We start from the raw sequence: 21,623 nt of genomic DNA on the forward strand, positions 1-21,623 counted from the left end.
CTCAAAAGCATTAAAACATAATGGTTTTACGAGCCTCAAAATAGAAACCCAATTTCTCTCCTGACGTCTTCTATCTACCATCCTCCTTGCTGAGTTTTCCCTTGGCCTTCTGCTGCATCTCTTGCTGAAACAATTCCGGCTGTTATGCTCCTGAAGAATGTGCTGTAACTGCCTGGTGTGAATTCCTTAATATGAGCCTAAGTCCGGAGCTTTTCTGCGACCGGCTTGGGGCAGTGGTGGGGAGATCTAGTATTATCCCAAAGCTCTGTTTGGAACAAATGCCCAAGAAGATAAGAATAATACGAAATGACATTTCCATTTACAAACCCTTTGAACACTGGAAGACTCAGCCGGTCCTCTTGGTGTTGTCTGTCATGATCTGCCTTAATGTGGAGCCCTTGTTTTATGTAATCAATTCAGAAACCATAAGCTAGCTTCCTTTCATTAGTGTTTAAAATGCTATTAAGACCCGGGTATTCAGCGGTGAATGGTTGTGTTTGTGTTGTATAAAGTGACACATCTATTTTAATTGTGATTAATGTTCTCAAAATAGTCAACTAATGACTTTAACTATTAATGGGAGGGAGGGAGAAGATACAAAGGATGTTAAAATGAGCTCATCAAACAGAGCAGGATTATACCATCCTAGATGGACTTCAAGACTTGCTTTCCCCCCATTTAACATCTTTCAATCAGTGACAGTGCTTTTTCTTTCTCAGGAACATACAGAATAATTATATTCTCTATAGTAGATGGCATCTTAGACTCCATAAAACATTTTTCTGACAAGCTACTTGTTCATATGTATGTGTAATTTTGGGGGAAATAAAATGTAGCCACTTCCTTCAACCAACATTTGCATGTGGAAATAAAATTGTCCATAGCATGTCTACGATGTGATGGAAATTCCAAGGATGTTTTCCTTCACTCCATTCCATGGGGGCCCACTTTCCATTCAGTGTCTGGCAAGACCAGATAGCCGAAGGCTTCCATCATCTCCAACATGTTTTATTCTATCAGAGAAACAAACTCCATGACCATGGGTCTATGATTGTCAAAGATGGTCTAAAAAAAAAATTTAAAAAAAAAACAGAGAAAAATGGAATATAAAAGTTAACCTAGTTACAGTGGAATACACAAAGAACTGAGGCCCTAACTTCCACTTTAGGATTACTAGACTCAAAAGGGTTTGTTTTTTTTTTTTTCTTTTCATAAAAAACAAAACAAAAACAAAAAACACCACCACTACCACTGAGCTATATATATATATATATATATTTTTTTTTTAATCCTCACCTGAGGATATTTTTTTCCATTGATTTTTAGAGTGGAAAGCAGGGATGGGGTTCGGGGGCGGGGGGGGGGGGGGGCCAGGGACACATTGATGTGAGAGAGACAAATGGATTGGCTGCTTGGTTTCCTCCTGCACATACCCACCTCCCCGTGATACATTTTAATGTCAGTCATGGTGATGCTGATCCGCCCTGTTAATAGCACTTGCTATGGGTAAACATGCTCAACCTCCCACGGTGATACACGTCATCTCTGGAATCCAAAAGAGAGGCGGGTGCCAAATCGGCCTTTTCAGCTTCTATGGCGTAGCCGAAGCATGATGCAGACAAGTGACAGCCGGTTCAGACATGAGCATCAAACAGTCTCACTAACAACAGGGTCGAAGGAAAACTAAAAGAACAGGCTTCTGTGATAGAATAAGGCTCGGAGCGCCAACCTTTCATCCCCATTTTATTTCTGGTCACCTTTCTAAAGAAACGACTCCCTTCCACACGAGAGGAAATGGAGTCTCAGAGCGGGAGCGGCTTCCCCCACAGCTCACCACTGCACGGGGAGAGCCGGCCCCGCCCCAGGCCTACCTCCAAGGTCACTGACACTTAAACTGATGCTGCCGAGGGTGGAGGCTGCTACTTGTGACTTTGTTCTTGAACGAGCGGACTGCAGGCCCCGAGAGCAGTCCCGCAGGGCGGGCCAGGGCAGACTCCAGGGCTAGCACGCTGCCCGGGCTCTCCATTGGCAGGTCCTGTGTGCTGGGCAGACCCTAGCCAACCTGAGGCCTGAGCTACGCCCCTGGGGAGAGGTTGAGGAGGGGGCGTCCTGCAGGGGGCGGTCCTGCTGGCACGTGGTGAGTGTACAAACCTAAATGCTTGAGGAGAGAGCTTGGGAGTGAGGGCTCTGCTCTCAGGGCAGCCGTGCCTGTGGCTCTCCCTCCTTGAGACGTGCTCCCACCCCACCTCTCACTCCCAGACTTTGAAGGAAATTCTCTTCTTTTGACCCGGCCTGAAACCTTGGGAACTGGAGACCTCAACTCAAGCTCCAGAGTGCTCTCCTGATTTGTCCTAAGGGCCCTCAACGGGTTGTAAAAGCAGGACTCCTACAGCCCAATGGCACAGCCCAGGGTCCTGAGGGGGGTACACAGGCCAGGCCCCCTTGGGGCCTTGCCCACAGAGTCAAGACAAAATCAGACGACGCCCAGAACGGGGTTCAGGCCAGGGAGCTTTCTGGATGTCAGTCAATTTCATTCAGTAGGCGTATTTGACTCAAACATCATTTGGTGTACGCCAAGAACTTGTACAATTCAGCATAGGTGACCGCTAGCCACACCACAGGAAACTCTCACAGAACCCAGCTTGATTTTTTTAAAAGCTTTTTTTTTTAAATATATTTTTTTGTTGATTTCAGAGAAGGAGGGAGAGGGAGAGAGAGGTAGAGAAACATCGATGATAAGAAAGAAGCATTGATCAGCTGCCTCCTGCACGCCCCACCCTGGGGATTGAGCTCGAAACCTGTGCATGTGCCCTGCCCGGACATCGAACCATGACCTCCTGCTTCATAGGGCAATGCTCAACCACTGAGTCACGCTGGCTAGGCTTAAAAAAATCTATTTTTTAGTATAAATATGGTATGTGCTCATTGTAGAAAACTTGAACAGCAGAGAAGAGAAAGAAAATTGACATCACACGTATTTTCATCTCCGGGAACAACTTCTGCCAAGTTTTGGAGTTTCTCTCTCCAGCAGCCCATCCGTGTATGGGCACGCAAGACCTGAACATCAGATTCTTGTCTCTTTCAGAACTGGGAGCTTTCACAGGATCTACGAACAGTCCGTGTCCTTATATTTTACGTCAAATGCAAATTTTCAGCTAGAATATAACCACCTGGCAGGTGGCCTTTACATTTTGATAGTACCCGTCTCAATGTGGCATGTACACGGTAAGCTACAGTCTGAAACCACACCCGCAACAGAGCCTAGTTTTCCAATTAAACAGATTCGGACTCTGTTTTTGCTCAGTCCTACTGGGTACAAGGGGAAAACACAGGAATGAGGCTCCAAAGCGAACTGTGGAGTGAGGTGTGTGTGTTTTTGTTGTTTTTTTGTTTTTTTTTTAATAAAAAAAAATATATTTCACTGTTTTTTTACAGAGAGGAAGGAGAGAGATAGTTAGAAACATCGATGAGAGAGTCATCGACCAGCTGCCTCTTGCACATCCCCTACTAGGGATGCGCCCGCAACCAAGGTACATGCCCCTTGACCAGAATAGAACCCGGGACCTTTCAGTCTGCAGGCCGATGCTCTATCCACTGAGCCAAACCGGTTTCGGCTGGAGTGAGGTTTTTCCCAGCGGCTGGAGGGAGAGCGGGGCCGTCTGCACACTAAGCATCCGCGGTGCAGGGAGGAGTCCGCGGCGGCGTGCTCACTCCACTTTGAACTCCCAGAGAGGCTGCAGGTGAGCGCTCAGCCGAAGTATTAAACCCAACGAGGACGCCACATCAAGAGATCATCCTTTTTGCTTTTTTAATGAGTTGTAGTCTTTTTTATCCCAACCCTGACTCTACATCTGTTCCACATCAGGTGAAAGGGAAGGTTCAGAAGAAAGGAATTAGGCTTGAAAGGAAGCACACGTGCGCTGGGGGATTGTTATCACTGGCGGGGAGTGCTCAGGGCGGCGGACTCTATTCCTGACATAACAAACGTGGGTAAAAGGCCCCAGAACAAAGACGGAATCTAAGCCATGCAGATGAAATACCTGAACGGCACTGGGGAACGATGAAACTGTTCCCAAGAAGAGAACTGAGAGACTAGGAAGAAAAGGTCAGACTCCCAGCAGCGCTGTAATAGGCACAGGGCTGTCTGTCTGTCTTTCTTTCTTTCTTCCTTCCTTCCTTCCTTCCTTTCTTTCTTTCTTTCTTTCTTTCTTTCTTTCTTTCTTTCTTTCTTTCTTTCTTTCTTTCTTTCTTTCTTTCTTTCTTTCTTTCTTCCTTCCTTCCTTCCTTCCTTCCTTCCTTCCTTCCTTCCTTCCTTCCTTCCTTCCTTCCTTCCTTCCTTCCTTCCTTCCTTTCTTTCTTTCTTTTCTTTCTTTCTTTCTTTCTTTTCTTTCTTTCTAAATATATTTTATTGATTTTATACAGAGAGGAAGGAGACATAGTTAGAAACATCGATGAGAGAGAGTCATCGATCAGCTGCCTCTTGCACACCCCCCACTGGGGATATGCCCGCAACCAAGGTACATGCCCTTGACAGGAATCGAACCTGGGACCTTTCAGTCCCCAAGCTGACGCTCTATCCATTGAGCCAAACCAGTCCCGGCTCTTTTTGGCCTGTTCTGTGGCTGAGCGGAGAACAAAGCCGACAGAAGCAGGCAGGAAGGGAAACGGGCAGAAAACGGGATGGAATCAAAGGAGGGAAGAGGAAATGGAAGGAAGCCACAAGGCAGTTTCAATGCCTGGTTTACATAACATGTCTACCTAACCTCCTAGTTAAGATGCTTAAAGAGGACAGAGAAAGTAAGGTGTAAACAGAAGGTGACACTAAACAATGCACCAGGAGCCAGTGCAGAGGGTCTGTCACTACCTGGCAGGGGGCACTCCGAGTCCAGTACCTGGTGAGGAGTGGAGCGAGGAGGGAGGAAGGAAATGGAACTCAGTCAGTGGTTCCATCTCCCAATCCTGGGACTCACCTATTTTAGAATGAGGCAAGCCTGGAGAAAATTAAAAAAAAAAAAAAAAAAAAAAAAAAAGTTGCTACCAGAGTTTTAAATATGGGAGGGAGATCAATGGGAGAACAAACTTCTGTCCCCAGAGTTTTAAATAAGGGCACACTAACAAGATGTGGTCTGATCAACTCCATGGTGAGATGGTAAAATGCCTGAATTCAGACATGATTTCAAGGAATTAGGAACACGAAACTGACGAGTGTCTTGCCTGAACCCCAAGACTCTGTTTTATAGTGTGATCGCTGCCTGGCTAGTGTGGCTCAGTGGTTGAGCATCAACCCATGAACCAGGAGGTCACAGTTCGATTCCCAGTCAGGGAGCGGGCAGGAGGCAGTCGATCAATGATTTTCTCTCACGATTAATGTTTCTATCTCTCCTTTTCCCCTTCCTCTCTCTAAAATCAATAAAAATATATTTAAAAAAATAAAAATCGTGTGGTTGCTTAATCCCAGCAACCCAAAACACGTGAAAAAGTCTAGTTTACTAAAGAGATGGGCCATGGTAAGAGACAAAAGTGTCTGTACTATATTACCTGTCCCATGAAAAATAGGTTTCCTCAAATTAGAACGATTGATTAAAAATAGCACAATTGGTTTAAACAGACTTCTGTTAGGATAATAGAATAGCTAAATTTCCCCACAGAAAAACCTTTAAATCTCCTTTTAGAAACAAGATGCTCGTAAATTAAATATTTATTTTAGAAAATTACAACTGCAGTCTACTCTCTGAGAATAAAAGAAATCCTAATTCTACTGCTCATGAATAGCAGAGAAAGGAAAGGAGAAGAAAAAAAAAGTCTCAGAATGGTACAGCTGAATGGGACTCGATCAAGTAAGTCCAATTCCATCCCATCTGTGTTCAGACAGAGGGCAAAGGGCAGCTACAGGGCACCTAGGAAATGCGTCTAAAAGCCAAGATACAGACCTAGGTTCCCAATACTCAGAGCAGGACCTTCCTTCGAGCCATTGAGATGAAAGCCATGCCACTGCAGATGAGAAAGCATATCAGATCACCCACTCCGTGACAGAGCATGTGTAGAATCATCACGTTGAGGAGGGCCAATGCATCTAATAAGCCAGTCCTTGCCTCCAAGCATGTGAACTCCACAACCGCCTGACGCGTCTCTAGGGTTGGAGCCCCCACAGCTTCTATGCCATTCTGTGCGGAGAAAGCACTCAGCACTTTGTGTGCGTGTGACTACCCGAAAATTCACAGTGCAATTCGTCTGCTGCTTCACATCCTGGAGCTGATAGAGAAAGGCGGATCTGAGCCCTGGTGTGAGCTGTCACACCCTCAAAGACAAAACCTGCAAGCCGTCTGTTTTCCTTTTCATTTCCACATTGAATGATCCAAGTGTTTCCGCCCAAAGCCTTGCTTTTCACCCCTGAACAAGCCCATGCCCGTTACAGGCCTTCGCTAATTCCATTCTCACGAGAACCACACAGGCTCCGCTCCCTTCCTCTCACAGGCGAGGAGCAGGCGCTGAGTAACTTGCCCATGGTCAGACCCATGCGGCAAAGAGCCCCAGCTCTGCTCTGCCTGATTCCAGAACCCAGGATTCTTATCACAGCGCAGAGGACTTGGGTTATTCAGTAATTTTTTTTTTTTTAAGAAAATGACTTAACTTTGCAAATAATTATAATGTAAGCCCACCACCCAAATGAGGAGAGAGAAACTGAGCTCAATGTTATTATATATTGAGTTCACATTTGTGCTATGTCAGCTTTTTTGTTAATTACACAAAAATTCTAGCTTAGAGTCCTTCACACGCCTAAAATGTTAAGTTAAAAAATTAATTATCAGACGAGAGCTGTCCGTAAGTGTCCCAGGAAAGAATGTGACACCTCAGTTTAATATTCACCGAGCAACTCTGACATGCCGTTACCAGGCTGTCCTAATCCATGAGGATAAAACTGAAACTTCTCCTCGGCTTCACCAAGTCCCTTCCCAGCATTATCTCCCATCCCTTGCCTATACACGTCCTTCTCCCAGCCTCACCACTGGCATTGACGCGGACACTGCAACTCCATGACAGCTTGTACCCTCCACACACTGTGATTTGTTTGCATTGCTGCCTCCCCTCCTTGCCTCATGTGAAATGAAGTGAGGGGCTATATTTTAATTCTATATCCCTCGTACCTAGCTCAGTGCCTAGCACATAATATTAAAAAACTAGTCATAGATTGGAGGATAAAAACACTGAATAAAATTGAAATTTTAAAAGTACGTGGTGTGTGCCCTAACCGGTTTGGCTCAGTGGATAGAACGTCAGCCTTCTGACTCAAGGGTCCCAAGTTTGATTCTGGTCAAGGGCATGTTCCTTGGTTGCGGGCATAGACCCAGTGGGGAGTGTGCAGGAGACAGCTGATCGATATTTCTAACTCTCTATCCCTCTCCCTTCCTCTCTGTAAAAAATCAATAAGTATACTTCCAGTAGGACATGATCTCACTCATGTAGGGGAAATGGTGAACAATATAGACTGATGAACAAGAACAGACCCAGAGATAAGGAGCCATGGGTCAGACTGTTGGACCTCAAAGGGAGGGTGGGGATAAAAGGGAGAGATCAACCAAAGGACTTATGTGCACACATATGAGCCTAACCAGTGGTCAAGGACAATAGGGGGGTGGGGGCATGAGTGGGGAGGGGTGGGGGATTGGAATGGGGGGTTGAGGACAAATATATGATAACTCAATTGATAAATTAAAAAAAAATAAAATACATATATATATATATATATATATATATATATATATATATATATATAAAGTATGTGGTGTGTTTCTCATACTTCCTAGGCTAGCCTCTCACCTACTGTCTTCCCCTGCACAGCCAAGTTCACGTGATGAGAATCTTTCAGCATGATTAATCTGACCTGGCAATTCAGCTGAGAGCAAAAAGGGTACAGAGAGCAGGACAACTTCCCACCCAGTCTGCGTTTCCAGTCAAAAACAAGTAAATGCATTTGCAAACACTGGGTATATAAGCAAAGGAATGCAAATTGACTACAGCCTTGGGCAACAAGACAATTTTGCCTTAATGCACATCTCTTATACTAAGTGTGAAAAAACAGAAATTCCCATATATGAATAATTGATGAAAACCTGTAAGAGGTTTGACTGAGACAATCCCAAACTCCTGAAAATCTCTTAAAATTATTAAATAATTACAGGAAATCCAGTGATTAAATTTAGCAGTGAAGTTGAACTTATTTAGCTTTGAAAAACAAACAAAAAAAAAGGCTAAGTGACCATTGCATCTGAAACTGGATGACTAAACAGGCTGCATTCAGACACTCCCTCTCCCAAGGGGTTCCGGATTGAAGATGGTGCAGACTGGGCTGAGGGGACCCCCCTCCCGCGCCCCCCCCCCCCACGGATTTCGTGTACCAGACCTCTAGTTTATAAAGAAAATAAATTGTGTCCTACCCTGGCCAGTTGACTTGGGTATTATCCCATGCACTCAGGTCACTGGTCCCATCCCAGATCAAGGCACATACCTCGTTTGTGGGCTTGATCCCCAGTGAGGGGTGTGCAGTAAGCAGCCAATCAATGTTACCCTCACATCAATCTCTAAAATCAGTAATAAAAACATTTTTAGCCCTAGCTGGTTTGGCTCAATAGAGCATCAGCCTGCAGACTGAAGGGTCCCAGGTTCGATTCTGGTCAAGGATACATGCATGGGTTTCAGGCTCAATTCCCAGTGGGGGGCGTGCAGGAGGCAGCTAATCAATGATTCTCTCATCATTGATGTTTCTCTCTCCCATCCACTCTGAAATCAATAAAAATGTGTGTGTGTGTGTATATGTGTGTGTGTGTGTGTGTGTGTGTGTGTGTGTATATATATATATATAGTTTGTATGAGGAATGATTCTGAATTATGTTTCATATTTGGCAGGGATGCAGATGGTATCTTATGCAATATGAATGGTTTTGCTTGGAAATTTCTGTGACTTGTTTTGGGTGATTACTTATCTGAAGAGTCAAGAGAACCACCAATGTTCATGTACATCAATTCATGTCAGTTCTTGTGTCAGGTGCTTTACATGTTATCTTATTAATCCTCTTAATAGTCCTGCAAGATAGGTTACAGAGATTAAGTAACTTACCTAAAACTGTAAAACAAGTCTGACTCCAAAGCCTGTGTTCTTTCTACGGGCCACACTGCACAAATAGGGAGCTATCAAATGAACTGGCTTTTCCTATTGCCAAGGCTTATTAGTTTATCTATAACCTCACTACAAATGCAGGAAGATAATTTATCAATAGTTTTGTCCTCCCCAGAATTTGCCTATGATTAAGTATTGTGATCAGTCAGGAGGTACACATGTACTATTACAGAATATACCTTCAAAGGGGAAAAAGGAGAGTGTACGTTCTATCATTAACTAACTAGTTGTGCAACCTTAGGCAAGCTTTTAACTTTTTTGTGGACTCAGATATTTTTATCTACAGAAATGAGGACTTTGGACTAGGTGGTGTTTAAGGCCCTAGGTGACTCACTCCATCCATCCATCTATCCATCCATCCATCCACTCATTCATTCAGTGGGATTTTTCTATATGTCAGACACTATATTATTTTCTGGGAATAGAGTAATGAATGAATACAATGAAAATACAATGAAATTCACATTCCATAAAATTCCTGATCTTAAAATAATCCTCAGTGTGCTGAGGAGCGAAAGTAATCCTCAATCATGTGGAAATACTCTTTTGAAAGTACACTCCCCGGGAGGTAAGCACTGTGGGGAGCCAGTGCTGTTGATAAACATTTGCGGGATCCTTCATATAGGCTTGGCAGAAAAAACATTGATAATGTCTAACATCATTGATAAAAGGCCTGTGTATGTATTATGCTCTCATGTTCTGAGAATAACAAAATCTGAAATGTTAGTAAGTTTTAAAAAATTTATTTCCACTCCCTTCAAACCAAAAAGCTGTAACTAAAGATTATGCTATCGTCAAATAAAAATTATCATAGAAATGTATATGACTTGAAAATAAAAAACACCTATAGTTTAACTCTGTCAGTCATACAATGTTTTATTTTAAACCTGCTGTTCAAACTTTCAAATACAACTCATGTGGCAATGAAATATTTAACACACAATATCTGCCACAATTCTATCTTTGAACTGCCTTTTTTGAATTATGTGATATTATAATTTCTTACATTCATGGTATTCTCAAAGGCAGCAGTATCAATTTTTCTGCTTTGAAAACAGTTCATTAATGTTCTGAAATTGCTTAAAACGACAACTTTTTCTCTTTAGTATTTTACTGTAGCCCACATTAGTGAAATAACTCAACATATTATTAATAAATTGTTGAGAGGTATATGGTACACAGTTAAGTCAACTCCCAACTCCAAGTTAAAATGCACTTCAATCCAAAACAAGCACTTCCCTAAATCAGTATAGTCAGCTACTTTTCTCAAAAATATTTCCATTCTGAAATAAGTTTTTTTGTGAGATACAATAGTTTCTTCTCTTATTCTGAACAGAACTCATGCTGTACTTTTTTTCTCAAAATATATTTGACATATTCTGTGCAAAATGTTAAGTTCTGAATAGCTTTGTACCTTATTTTGAAAAAGTTTATAAAATATAATTCCTAAAAACAACTTCAACATTAGACAATAGAAGAAGAAACATACCAGACAAAGCCTAATTATTCACATGAGAAAATAAGTATGTTCTTAAAGCTCCAGTAATACATTCCTTGAAAAAACTCAGAATGCACTTTGGTCATTATTAAACATATTAGAACATAGGCAAATAAAACACAATTGCTTTCGTTGTTTTCTACAGAAAGAAAATATACTACAGAGGCTGAATTGAGGCTGATCACAAGGAATGGAAAGAGCAAAGTGACATCGCAACATGGCTCTGTTCTCTATACATTCCTGATCTTAAGATGATGATTTAGGGATTAAAACTGCACCAATCAAAGAAATCATTTACACTTATTTTAAATTCCCTAAAATGCTTAAAAATGTGAAGATATTCAACATGATACACCTTGCACCAAGAAAACAGATTGTTTCAAATAAATCCTGTTTTAAAAACTAGATGCCCAGTTTTAAAAAATTGCAAATACATTTCATGTTATAATTATTTCCTAAAATATTCTTGATTGTACAAATATAACAACTTAGAATCAAGGCCCAGTAAGATACTATCATATTTGCCCTATTTACCTAAGGTGCAAATACGGTTAGTTCTCATTTGGACACTTGGCAAATTATTTGGGGGGAGGGGCAGTGGGGGGTGGGTTAACTTTCCAGGTTAAAAACATCTAAAATAGCCCTTATATAATTAACTGGGTGGAGATGGGGAAGGGGAGATGTACCAGCTTAAGTTTAGAGGATAGCATTTGCAAGCTGAAGCTGTCTTTTCTGAAAATTTGGGTATACAGTACTTTTATAACTATCAATCAGGAGTATTTTATTGGTTCTTAAGTTGTTCATTTGAGTGTAGTATGAACAGCATACACTACAGTGTACCATGGGGAGAAAATTATTTTACTTGAGTAAACATAATGTACTGTAGTAACATCAATAGGCACTTCACCTGTGAGATGAGTATATACCTCACCCAAAAGGATACCATGTCATGCCCTAGTACACTATAACATATCCCATGTAAAGATAAGCATTAAAAGTAACAATTTTAAAAAGTGCACATTTTGAGCATGCACAGTTAGAGCTGTGCTAACAGCCCAGTGTTTCAAATAAATACTATTACTAGTAAATTTTTATCAAAATATCTTACAGTATGGTAACCATTTACAATTATTGCTCTATTAAGAGTTTTATCATCAAAAAGAGCACTTTGTTGACCTGTTACGTAATACTATATATATTAATACTGAAGGGTGCTTAACTGCAGCTTACTCAGTTTAGATCCTGGCATTGATCCAAAATAATTTGAGAGAAACCCTGACTGGATCTTGATTTACTAAAGAAAAAGCTTTATGGGTTTAGCTGAGGCCACCGCAATATTTCAAAGTTAAAGAAGTTTTCCTCAAGTAAGGCAAGTTCATGGCATTGATGGAGAAACAGTGCTTAGCAATGGCTTCTATTCTCACGATTTGTTGTTTTGTCAATCATGTATGATCAATTAATTACCAGGATCTCAAGTATATGGATATCAGTTTTATCACCCTTTTCATCAACAATTAAGTACACATCAATGCTAAAAATAAAATATAAAGACTGAAATAAATGTAAAAAACAAAAACAGTGAACAAGTAAAATAAATATAAGAATTGCACAAGACAGTGGGATGTAAACACTTCAGTTTCCCAGCTGAGACTCCTGAAGCAGAGTCAGGGCTGCTTCCAGGCAGCTCAGTCGGTACTCTTATTCTGGAAAAGAGGCTACATCTTCTTTCCTCTGAATTGTCATGACTTGATCTTCCACAACTGGTGAAAAATAATAGCAGTGACTATTAGAGCCAGTTTTAATATCATAATTTATTAAGTTACATCACATAACGCTATTTTCATCTAAATTTCATTCATAAGTATTTGCTTTACTTTTTAAAGCTCTTTTATCACTTTATTTTCAAGAACTCACCCTAAACATGTAAAGTGAAAATCAGGTTTCTCTTGCTTTCTTTTACAGGGAAGTGGCAATACACATATACAACTAGTTTAATATGAATAGTTTACACCTTATTCACTAACAGCTGAACATATGTTGGAGGGCGTATGCATTGCTATCCTATATAATAAAAGCCTAATATGCTAAGTGTCCAGTCATCCATTCAACCAATCAAAGCATAATATGCTAATGATATGCTAAGGTCATTCAACCGCTAGCTATGATGTGTACTGACCACCAGGGGGCAGATGCTCTGACTGGTAGGTTAGCGTGCTGCTGGGATCCAGCCAATTGGGACTGAGCAAGAAGGGCCGAACATGCCCTGGAGCCCTCCTGTGGTCTTTCCCCAGCTGGATAACGTCCTGTGCCCTTCCTGGGCCCGATCATGCACTGGTGGGGTCCCTCGGCCTGGCTTGCATCCTCTAGCAATCCATGGCCCCTTGGGGGTTGTTGGAGAGCTGGTTTTGGCCTAATCCTGCAGGGCAGGCTGAGGGACCCACTGTTGCATGAATTCTCTAATTATAGGTAAGTAATATAACTTTAGACCCCCAAAAGAAATAGGGCTTTCTTTTTTATCACCTAAGTCAGATTCAGAATATATGAGTAAAAATAAATACCCCCACTTATTCTACACAAAAGTTGTATTTATAATGAAAACTGTTCCAAACTAAAAGTTCCAACAATATTATAAACCAAGAATGCTTATCATTCTGTGAAATTATTTTATTAATTGTATACAATATTATCAAAATGATTCCATTACTGATCTCAAAAGAGAGCGAGGGTAAAATAAATGCCATTAAAATATAACAGTGCACTAAGTAATAATAAAAAAAAAAAATCTGTAAATTCTTACCTTTAAATTAAATCCAAGCAAGTCACTGATAACACCAGAAACGGCTGACAGGATGACAACCTGGGTGATGTTATAAAGCAGTGGATTCATTGTAAGCCCATATAACCTAAAGGGACTGTCTAATTCCTAGAAGACAAAATCATGAGCCAGATTCATTAAGAATTATCAGTTAAACTAATTCAGGGCAATATATAATGAGGATATTTTTAAAAAGTTACAAGTTATGAGTAGTTCTAGAAAGAATAAACACTTGAAATAAGTAACTATACATTTAGGTGTTTTTTTCTGATTGTTTTGTTCTTGTAAGGAGAAAGTGACTTCCTTTAAAACAACTCTATAATTGATGGGAAGGGGGTGGGAGATGAGGGAAAAATGAAGGGATTAAGGAGTAGAAATTGGCAGTTACAAATAGTCACAGGGTATAAAGTATAGTATAAGGTACACAGTCAATAATACTGTAATAACTATGTATGGTCTCAAGTGGGTACTAGATTTATCAAGACATCAATCACCTCATAAGTTATATAAATACCTAATCAGACACCGGAAAACTAATATTGAATGTCAAATATAACTGAAAAAAACACACACACACAAAAAAACACACACAACACTATATAATAAAATTTGAAACTCCAACTTCTCTCCCAAATGAATGACTAGAAAAGTGTTGTCTAATAGCTAAAGTTTGAGAAATTTCTTAGTGTAAGAATATGAATTTAAATAATATCTTTTTGCAGAAGAATGAGAAATTTAGCCAATATTCTGCTAATATTAATACATATGCAAAAATTCCTTTGAGAAAATTAATTTTTGGATAAATGAATAAATGAATGAATGAATGAATTCGCTTATTCAAACATTTAAAGTCCCAGGCCCTGTGCCAGGCTCTGGAAAATTAAGATTCAGTGCTTACGCTGAAGGACCTTACAGTCTAACAGACCTGCAAATAAATAATTTAACTATTACAGTTCCACAAAATAAGTATATATAAAAGGCAGTGGGACTGAAACTTAGTGGCAGGGAGAGTAGGAATGCCATCAAGACAACTGACAACATGGCACCTTTGAATTGCTGGACGTTGCTCAGCATTGTTAGAGCCGAAGAACAAGGAAAGAATTACTTCAAATTTATAAAGCTGGCTATGTATGTGAGGGTCATTCTTTAGGCTGATTGTACTGACAGACTGGCACCAAAGGAATTTAATTAGGGGAGTAACTTATCAGCTGTACATGTGAGAAAGATCACCAGTCAGCAAGGTGGAAGATGGATGAGAGAGTAGTGAGTCCAGAAGCAGGAATACCTTAAGAGTTCAGTGTACCTAAAGCTTAAGTGAAAGATGATGAGGGTCTCACGTAGGGCAGTATTGATAGGGAAGAGGGGATGAATTGGAAGATATATAAGAGGCTGAATCAATGTGCCAGAGAATTTCTTGGCTGTGAACAATGAGAGAGAAGGAGCAATTTATATTAAGTCCCAGGTTTCCAACTAGAAGGCTGTATGATAAAAAAAAATCATGCTGTTGTGCATTGTATTTGTTATTTTTATATTTCTCTCTACTCTGAAAGATGGCAGCTGCTCTTAAGTCTCATCTTTACAGCTTTCTCCTGTCCAGCACAGTGCCTACACTCTGAAGATACTCAATATGTATGTATCAAACAAACCCACACATCCCTGCTGAACCCTTTCAGTGCCTAGTATAGTGTTAGGCACAGTCTAACGCAAAGTAATGCTTTTTAGTTGAGTGAAGAATTAACCATAACACTGAGGCCCAACTAATTTCATACTATTTTCTGAACATTTATAAACAACTCTAAGAATATTTCATTTGTTATAAAAATTGAGAATTTAAAAAAGATTTTCACTAACACTGCAATGCAGTAATAAAAGTATTTTATTAAATTACTTCCAAAGAGGTAATCTGAGATCAGATATACTGAAATTATATTTTTTATCATCGCCAAAAATGATATAAAAATGTTTACTGGCAATATATCCTATATAATAAGACCCTAAAATGCAAATCAACAGAACAGCAGAACGATTGGTCCCTATGATGCACACTGACCACTAAGGGGCAGATGCTCAATGCAGGAGCTGCCCCCTGGTGGTCAGTTCACTTCCACAAGGGGAGTGGCACTCAGCCAGAAGCTGGGCTCAAGGCTGGCAAGCACAGCTGTGGTGGCAGGAGCCTCTTCCGCCTCCGCAGCAGGCAGACATCCCCCAAGGGGTCCCAAACAGCAAGAGGGCACAAGCTGAGCTGAGGGACCCTCCCTCCCTAGTGCACGAGTGTCATGCACTGGGCCTCTAGCATTATGATGATTATGTATTACTACTTTCAAAGCTAATGCACATAGGCCAAGTAGAAGATTGCTTTGAGAAATACAAAATGAAAAAAAATTTCCAAATTTTTGTGAAATCTATTTTAAGTTATAGGAGGCAAAAATTTCCAAAGATGCCAACGCCTATAATATTCTAAACAATATTAAAAGTCTTAAAATTTCAAGTTATCAAAATTTCAAGATTAAATTATTTGAATTACTTTGGTTTTGCAATGGGAAAATATAAATTGTGTGATATGCTTAAATATAACTTGGAAACACGATGGATAGTCATGACCAAATACAAGGTAGAATCTACAAAGGACTCAAATATAATGTCAAGCAGCATATTCTACATTATATCCATTTAAAATTTTATTTTTACCTTTAGCAGTTTAGTAGCCAGTTTTAAAACATTGTTCACTATTGTCAGTTCCTCTTTTTTGTTAGGTTTCTTCTCCATTTTCAAGTATAGGTTTATCTTTTATAAAAAAATGTTAACAATTAAAAATACTTCAAATTATAACAAATACTCATTTTTAAAGATATTTAAAGACATTCACTAAAATATTAATGGTAGGTTTCTGGTTATTGAGGTTATAGCTGATAATAATATTCTTCATACTTTATTGTATATTCCAAATTTCTTACAATAAACTTATAAGAAAATAATTTTTAAATATAATTAAAAGCTGCAATAAGGAAATGTAAATAAATGTCATTATTTAAAAGTTGAAACACTTTAATCCCACCGTTAAATCAACCTAAGAATACAACAACTAAAGTAAATCAATTGGATCCTCACCTGTTCAGTAAGTAATATTGAGGTATTGCTATATTTTTTACTTGTTTCTGATCCAAGAGTAACAAATCTCAGCAGAAAAAGTGTTAATGAGATACACCAGATCACCAGTTCCCAATTGTAGTGACAATCAAGGAAGATCTCATGCACATGAAGCAACTGAAAGTGTTTGAAAAAGGCAACATGAAGAAGTACTGTCATTCACACAATGTCTTTTTAAGAAAAAAAACAACATATTTTACCTCAAACAGATTGATCACGAATATAGTATTACATTTAAAAAAACATTTCACATTTATTAATATTTCAAGCACCTAAAAATTTAATGTAATCAAAACCAATGGGGCCTCTACCCATTTTTGTCAAATTTTAATATTTTGCAATATTTCTTTCAGATTATTGAAAAATAAGGTAAAAGATTCAGTTGAAATCCCTTTAAACTTTTCCTTATTCATTATTCCTTCTTCCCTATTCTTTCTGTTATCTTTTCCATGCAATTTATAGTTCAGCTACATATATATTTCTAAACTATATTATTTTATATATACTTTACAATTTATAAAAATGTTATCACATTGTCCACACCATTCTTTAATTCGCTTTTTATTCCACGGAACTTTGTTTTCAAGATTTATCCATGCTGATACATGAAGCTCAAAATCATTCATTCCAGCTTCAATAATGTGAAAGAATCAAGCACAATGTACTGGTCTCTTCTCTCCATTACCATTTATTTTGTTGTCAATTTTCCTTATTACACACAATGCTTACATTCTTTTATAAATCTCTTTGTGCATATAGGTAGAGCATTCTTTACGAGTTAAAATATGGGAATAAAATTGCCGGGTCCTTGGATATTATTCATATATTTAACTTCATTAGGTATTACGAATTTGTTTCTGAACAGCTGTAGCAACTTATACTCTCAGCAGTGTTATCAGTTTCATTTGCCCAATTTTTGCCCACACTTGGTATTATCCAACTTCTTAATACCTGTCAATCCGATGAGTGTAAATTGTTTTCTTACTGTTTTGGTTTTACTTTTTCTGATTTTTAGGGCGGATAAATATTTCTCATATGCTTATTGATCATTGGATTTCCTCTTCTGTAAATTAACTTTTTCTATTCCATACCCACTTTTTCTATATTAGTTGTCTATTTTTCTTATTGATTTCAAAAGTTTATATATTTTGAATTACAATGCCATTTAAGTCACATATTTTGCCAATATCTTTCCTTATACTCCATTGTTTTCATTATGGTGTCTTTATAGAACTTAAAACTTTAAGGCAGGAGTGAGGGAGAAGACTCGATGAAACTGCATGAGTCGGCAAAGTTCTAAAATATTTTCTATCTGGCTCTTTGCAGAGGAAATTTGCTGCTCTCTTGCTTCTAGGAAAAAAATTAAATTTTTTACGTTGATGTAACCATTTTTGGTATTCTTGATCATCTGAAATATATCACATTTTTAATAAATTGTCTATGAAGTCACTTGGATGTTCTGTATAGATAGTAGTCATATAGTATACGATTTTGCTTTTTTCCTTTTCCATCTTTATACCATTTATTTCCTTTTCCTGTCTTCCAATGGTTAATATCCTCTATCAAAAGGCTCACTAGAAGTGGTAGAGAGGTTAAACGTCTTATTTCTGTTTTTAAAATGAATACCTCTAAGGTAATAAATATTTATGTACAATGTTTGCTTCAACTTTTGAAAGATATACTTTATCAGATTAAGGACAGTACTTTCCAGTCACTGTATTATAAATCTCCAATGAAATTTACCAATTTGTTTTCTTCGTCTATTGAGATGATCAGATGTTTCTTGCTCATTTAATCAATTAAAGGAGCTCATACTAGATTAGTGGATTTTCTAAAGTTGAAAATCCTTGCATTCCAGGAATAAGCTATGTTGGTCATAGCATATTTATATTTATTAAACTCTGGTTTCATCTTCCTAGTGTTTTGCATCTGTTATTAATAAGGGAAATTAACTCATGGTTTCCCACTTTCATACTGCCTTTCAGGTATTGGTATCAAGGTCATATTAACTGCAAAAAATGAATTGGGGAATATGCTGTTTTTCTATATTTGTATAGGATTAGGACTACTTATTTTACTGGTATCAAACCTGGGACCCTTCAGTGCGCAGGCCCGACGCTCTATCCACTGAGCCAAACCAGTTAGGGCAGGACTACTTGTCTATTTGAATATGTAGTAAAATTCACTGCTAAAAAGAGATGCATCTGGAGGTTTTTGTTGGTGGCAGATTTTTTTTTTTTTTTTTAAAGATGTGGTTTTTGTTTTTTTTTTAATTTAAATATATTTTATTGATTTTATACAGAGAGGAAGGGAGAGAGATAGAGAGTTAGAAACATCGATGAGAGAGAGTCATCGATCAGCTGCCTCTTGCACACCCCCTACTGGGGATGTGCCCGCAACCAAGGTACATGCCCTTGACCGGAATCGAACCCAGGACCCTTCAGTCCCCAAGCCGACACTCTATCCATTGAGCCAAACCGGTCCCAGCTGGTGGCAGATTTTTAAAAAAATATATTTTATTGATTTTGTACAGAGAGGAAGGGAGAGAGATAGAGAGTTAGAAACATCGATGAGAGAGTGTCATCGATCAGTTGCCTCTTGCACACCCCCTACTGGGGATATGCCCTCAACCAAGGTACCTGCCGTTGACCGGAATCGAACCCGGGTCCCTTCAGTCCCCAAGCCGACGCTCTATCCATTGAACCAAACCGGTTTCGGCTGGTGGCAGATTTTTAAATCACTGAGTCAATATTGTTTTATGGTTATAGGCCTCTTCTGTTTTTCAATTCGTTTTCGAGTCAATTAAACTGTCCACCTAAGCTTTCAACTTTAATGATATAAAGTAACTTATACTAGTATTCTTATTAAAAAATCCTCAACTCTGCCAGTATTTCAATTTAATACTTTGCTTTTTATTTTTAAACACTTGTTATTTATGTTTTAAATTTTCCAAATTTATGAGGTCTTTTGTTGCTATCACTGTTTTCTAACTGCATTACAGCTAGATCAAGTGGCCTGGATAGTATCAATTGAAAATTACTTTGTAGCCTAGAAAATGGGAGTTTTATAACTGTCCTTATGCCTGAAAAAAATATGTATTCTCCAATTTTAGAATAAAATTCTGACTATCTTGTTTAGACACGTATTTTCACTATATTTTTTTCGTCTGCTTAACCTAGCAACTACTAAAAGAAATGTGTTGAAACCTCTCAATGTGGTATTTTGCTATAGACTTTGGTCATATATGGATATATTTAAAGTTATATGATCACATGCATACAATTAGTCTTCTTAATGAATTACTTTTTAAATTTTTCTCAAGCTTCTTGGATCATAGTCTATTTCATTTGATATTAATGAAAATTGCCAGCTTCCTCTTGGCTAGTGTTTGCCTATAGTATCTTTTACATTCAAAAATCTTCAATGTTATTATGTTTCATGGCTTTTCTTGCTAGCAATAAATAGATTTTATGTGTTTTTGAGAGACAGAAGATTTATAAGATGTACTTCAGGAACATGGAAATTAAACCCTGAAGAAAAGACTGAGGTGTAATTAGAAATTTTGAGTAGAAATTAGAAATTAAGTCATTTTCCTTTGGTTGCTCTTAGGATTTTTCTTTTTGTTTTTGGTGTTCTGCAGTTTCTCCACAATGTGTCTAAGTGTGGTATAAAAAAGTAACATCTTTCATAAATTCAGAAAAACTCCTAGCCATTCTCTCTCCAAATATTGCTCTCCCTCTTCTTTCCATCTGCAATTTGTTAGATGTATGTTGAATATCCTGTCTCAATCGCTTTTTTATATATCAACCTGTTGAACACTGTCTTATATTCTGGGCAATTTTTTCTCCTCCCAGTTCACTATCTTTAGCTGTTTTCAATCTGCTATTTTTTCTGTTTTTAATATCAATGCCATATTTTTCATTTCTCTGAAGTACTGTTTGGTTCTCTTTTAAAGCAATCTCTTTTTTTGTAGTGTTAACCTGTGTCTTTAATCATTTTAAGCAAGCTAACCTTATAGTTTCTATTTGCTCAGTCTATTGTCTGAAGTAGCTGGAGATCTATTCCTGCTGTTTATTGATCTGTTGATGCACTCATATTCTATTGTTTCTTCACGTGTTTTGAAACCTGAAGAGGCTTTATCTGGGAAAATCTTGTGAATCCTAAGCTGAAGTCACATACCCCAGAACAGTCTTGGTTATGCATCCACTACTAGGTATCCAAGAGCTTACAACCACCTCTTACATAACTTTTTGACACAGGAGGTTACAGGACAAGACCTGTAATGTACATTTGAACCTTGAACCTACAGTTCTTAGGAGAGACTTTTCCCCAACTCCTTGCCAGAGTGTAGGCAAAGTTAGAGAAGAGATTCCTTATTGTCTTCCTGTGCTGCAGGGCAGACTGCTTTTCTTATTCCATCTTTTCATGCAGACTACAGGCCTTTGAGGGTTTTGGCTTTTGTCTAAGCATGTGTAAGAATGTGTGCATGCAGGCCGAGGCCTCATCTTCTGTCCTCATGTGGGCATAAAATCTCAAGTCTCTAGGACACAAAGACTGCCAATGTACCTCACTTTCTTATCCTAGGGCTGCCATGCATTAACACGTATACTGAACTGCTCTGTTGTTCAATGATCTCTTTATTTTGGTCCCTTACTGTCTTATAAACTCAGACATATAAAAGGTTGGATTTTATTTTTTCAGCATCATGTGATGCTTTAAAGCAGAATTTTCAGTAGGTCTTTTACTTGAAATAGAAGTTTAAACTTTATAGCACAAAATATATCCTGATACTCCTGTTTCCTGATTAATCTTGGTCAACAAGAATTCTTTCACAGAGCATGAGGCAGTCAAGCCACAATAACAACTAAGGTATAAAATAAATGCTAAATGTGAGTAAAGCAGAGATCCATCGAAACAGTATGAAACAACTGATAACAATAGTCACTCATAAGTTTGTTTTGGGAAATAAAGATAAACAGGTGAATTAA

The 21,623-nt window shown here is 38.5% G+C and overlaps 1 protein-coding gene across 7 annotated transcripts in view; it reads right to left on the reverse strand.

Moving 5' to 3' along the window:
* Positions 1-10,156: 10,156 nt before the first annotated feature.
* Positions 10,157-21,623, reverse strand: part of PHTF2 (putative homeodomain transcription factor 2) — a 68,234-nt gene continuing 56,767 nt past the window's right edge. For all 7 annotated transcript variants that reach the window (XM_036429621.2, XM_036429622.2, XM_045578509.1 and 4 more), the window contains 4 exons: positions 16,597-16,752; positions 16,177-16,272; positions 13,471-13,596; positions 10,157-12,433 (listed from right to left, as the gene is read on the reverse strand). In XM_036429621.2, the coding sequence (XP_036285514.1) occupies positions 12,413-12,433; positions 13,471-13,596; positions 16,177-16,272; positions 16,597-16,752 (399 nt within the window). In that variant the 3' untranslated portion in view covers positions 10,157-12,412. The remainder of the gene's footprint in view (positions 12,434-13,470; positions 13,597-16,176; positions 16,273-16,596; positions 16,753-21,623) is intronic.

The sequence above is a fragment of the Pipistrellus kuhlii genome, unplaced genomic scaffold (assembly GCF_014108245.1).
Source record: "Pipistrellus kuhlii isolate mPipKuh1 unplaced genomic scaffold, mPipKuh1.p scaffold_m20_p_10, whole genome shotgun sequence".
Taxonomy (NCBI): domain Eukaryota; kingdom Metazoa; phylum Chordata; class Mammalia; order Chiroptera; family Vespertilionidae; genus Pipistrellus; species Pipistrellus kuhlii.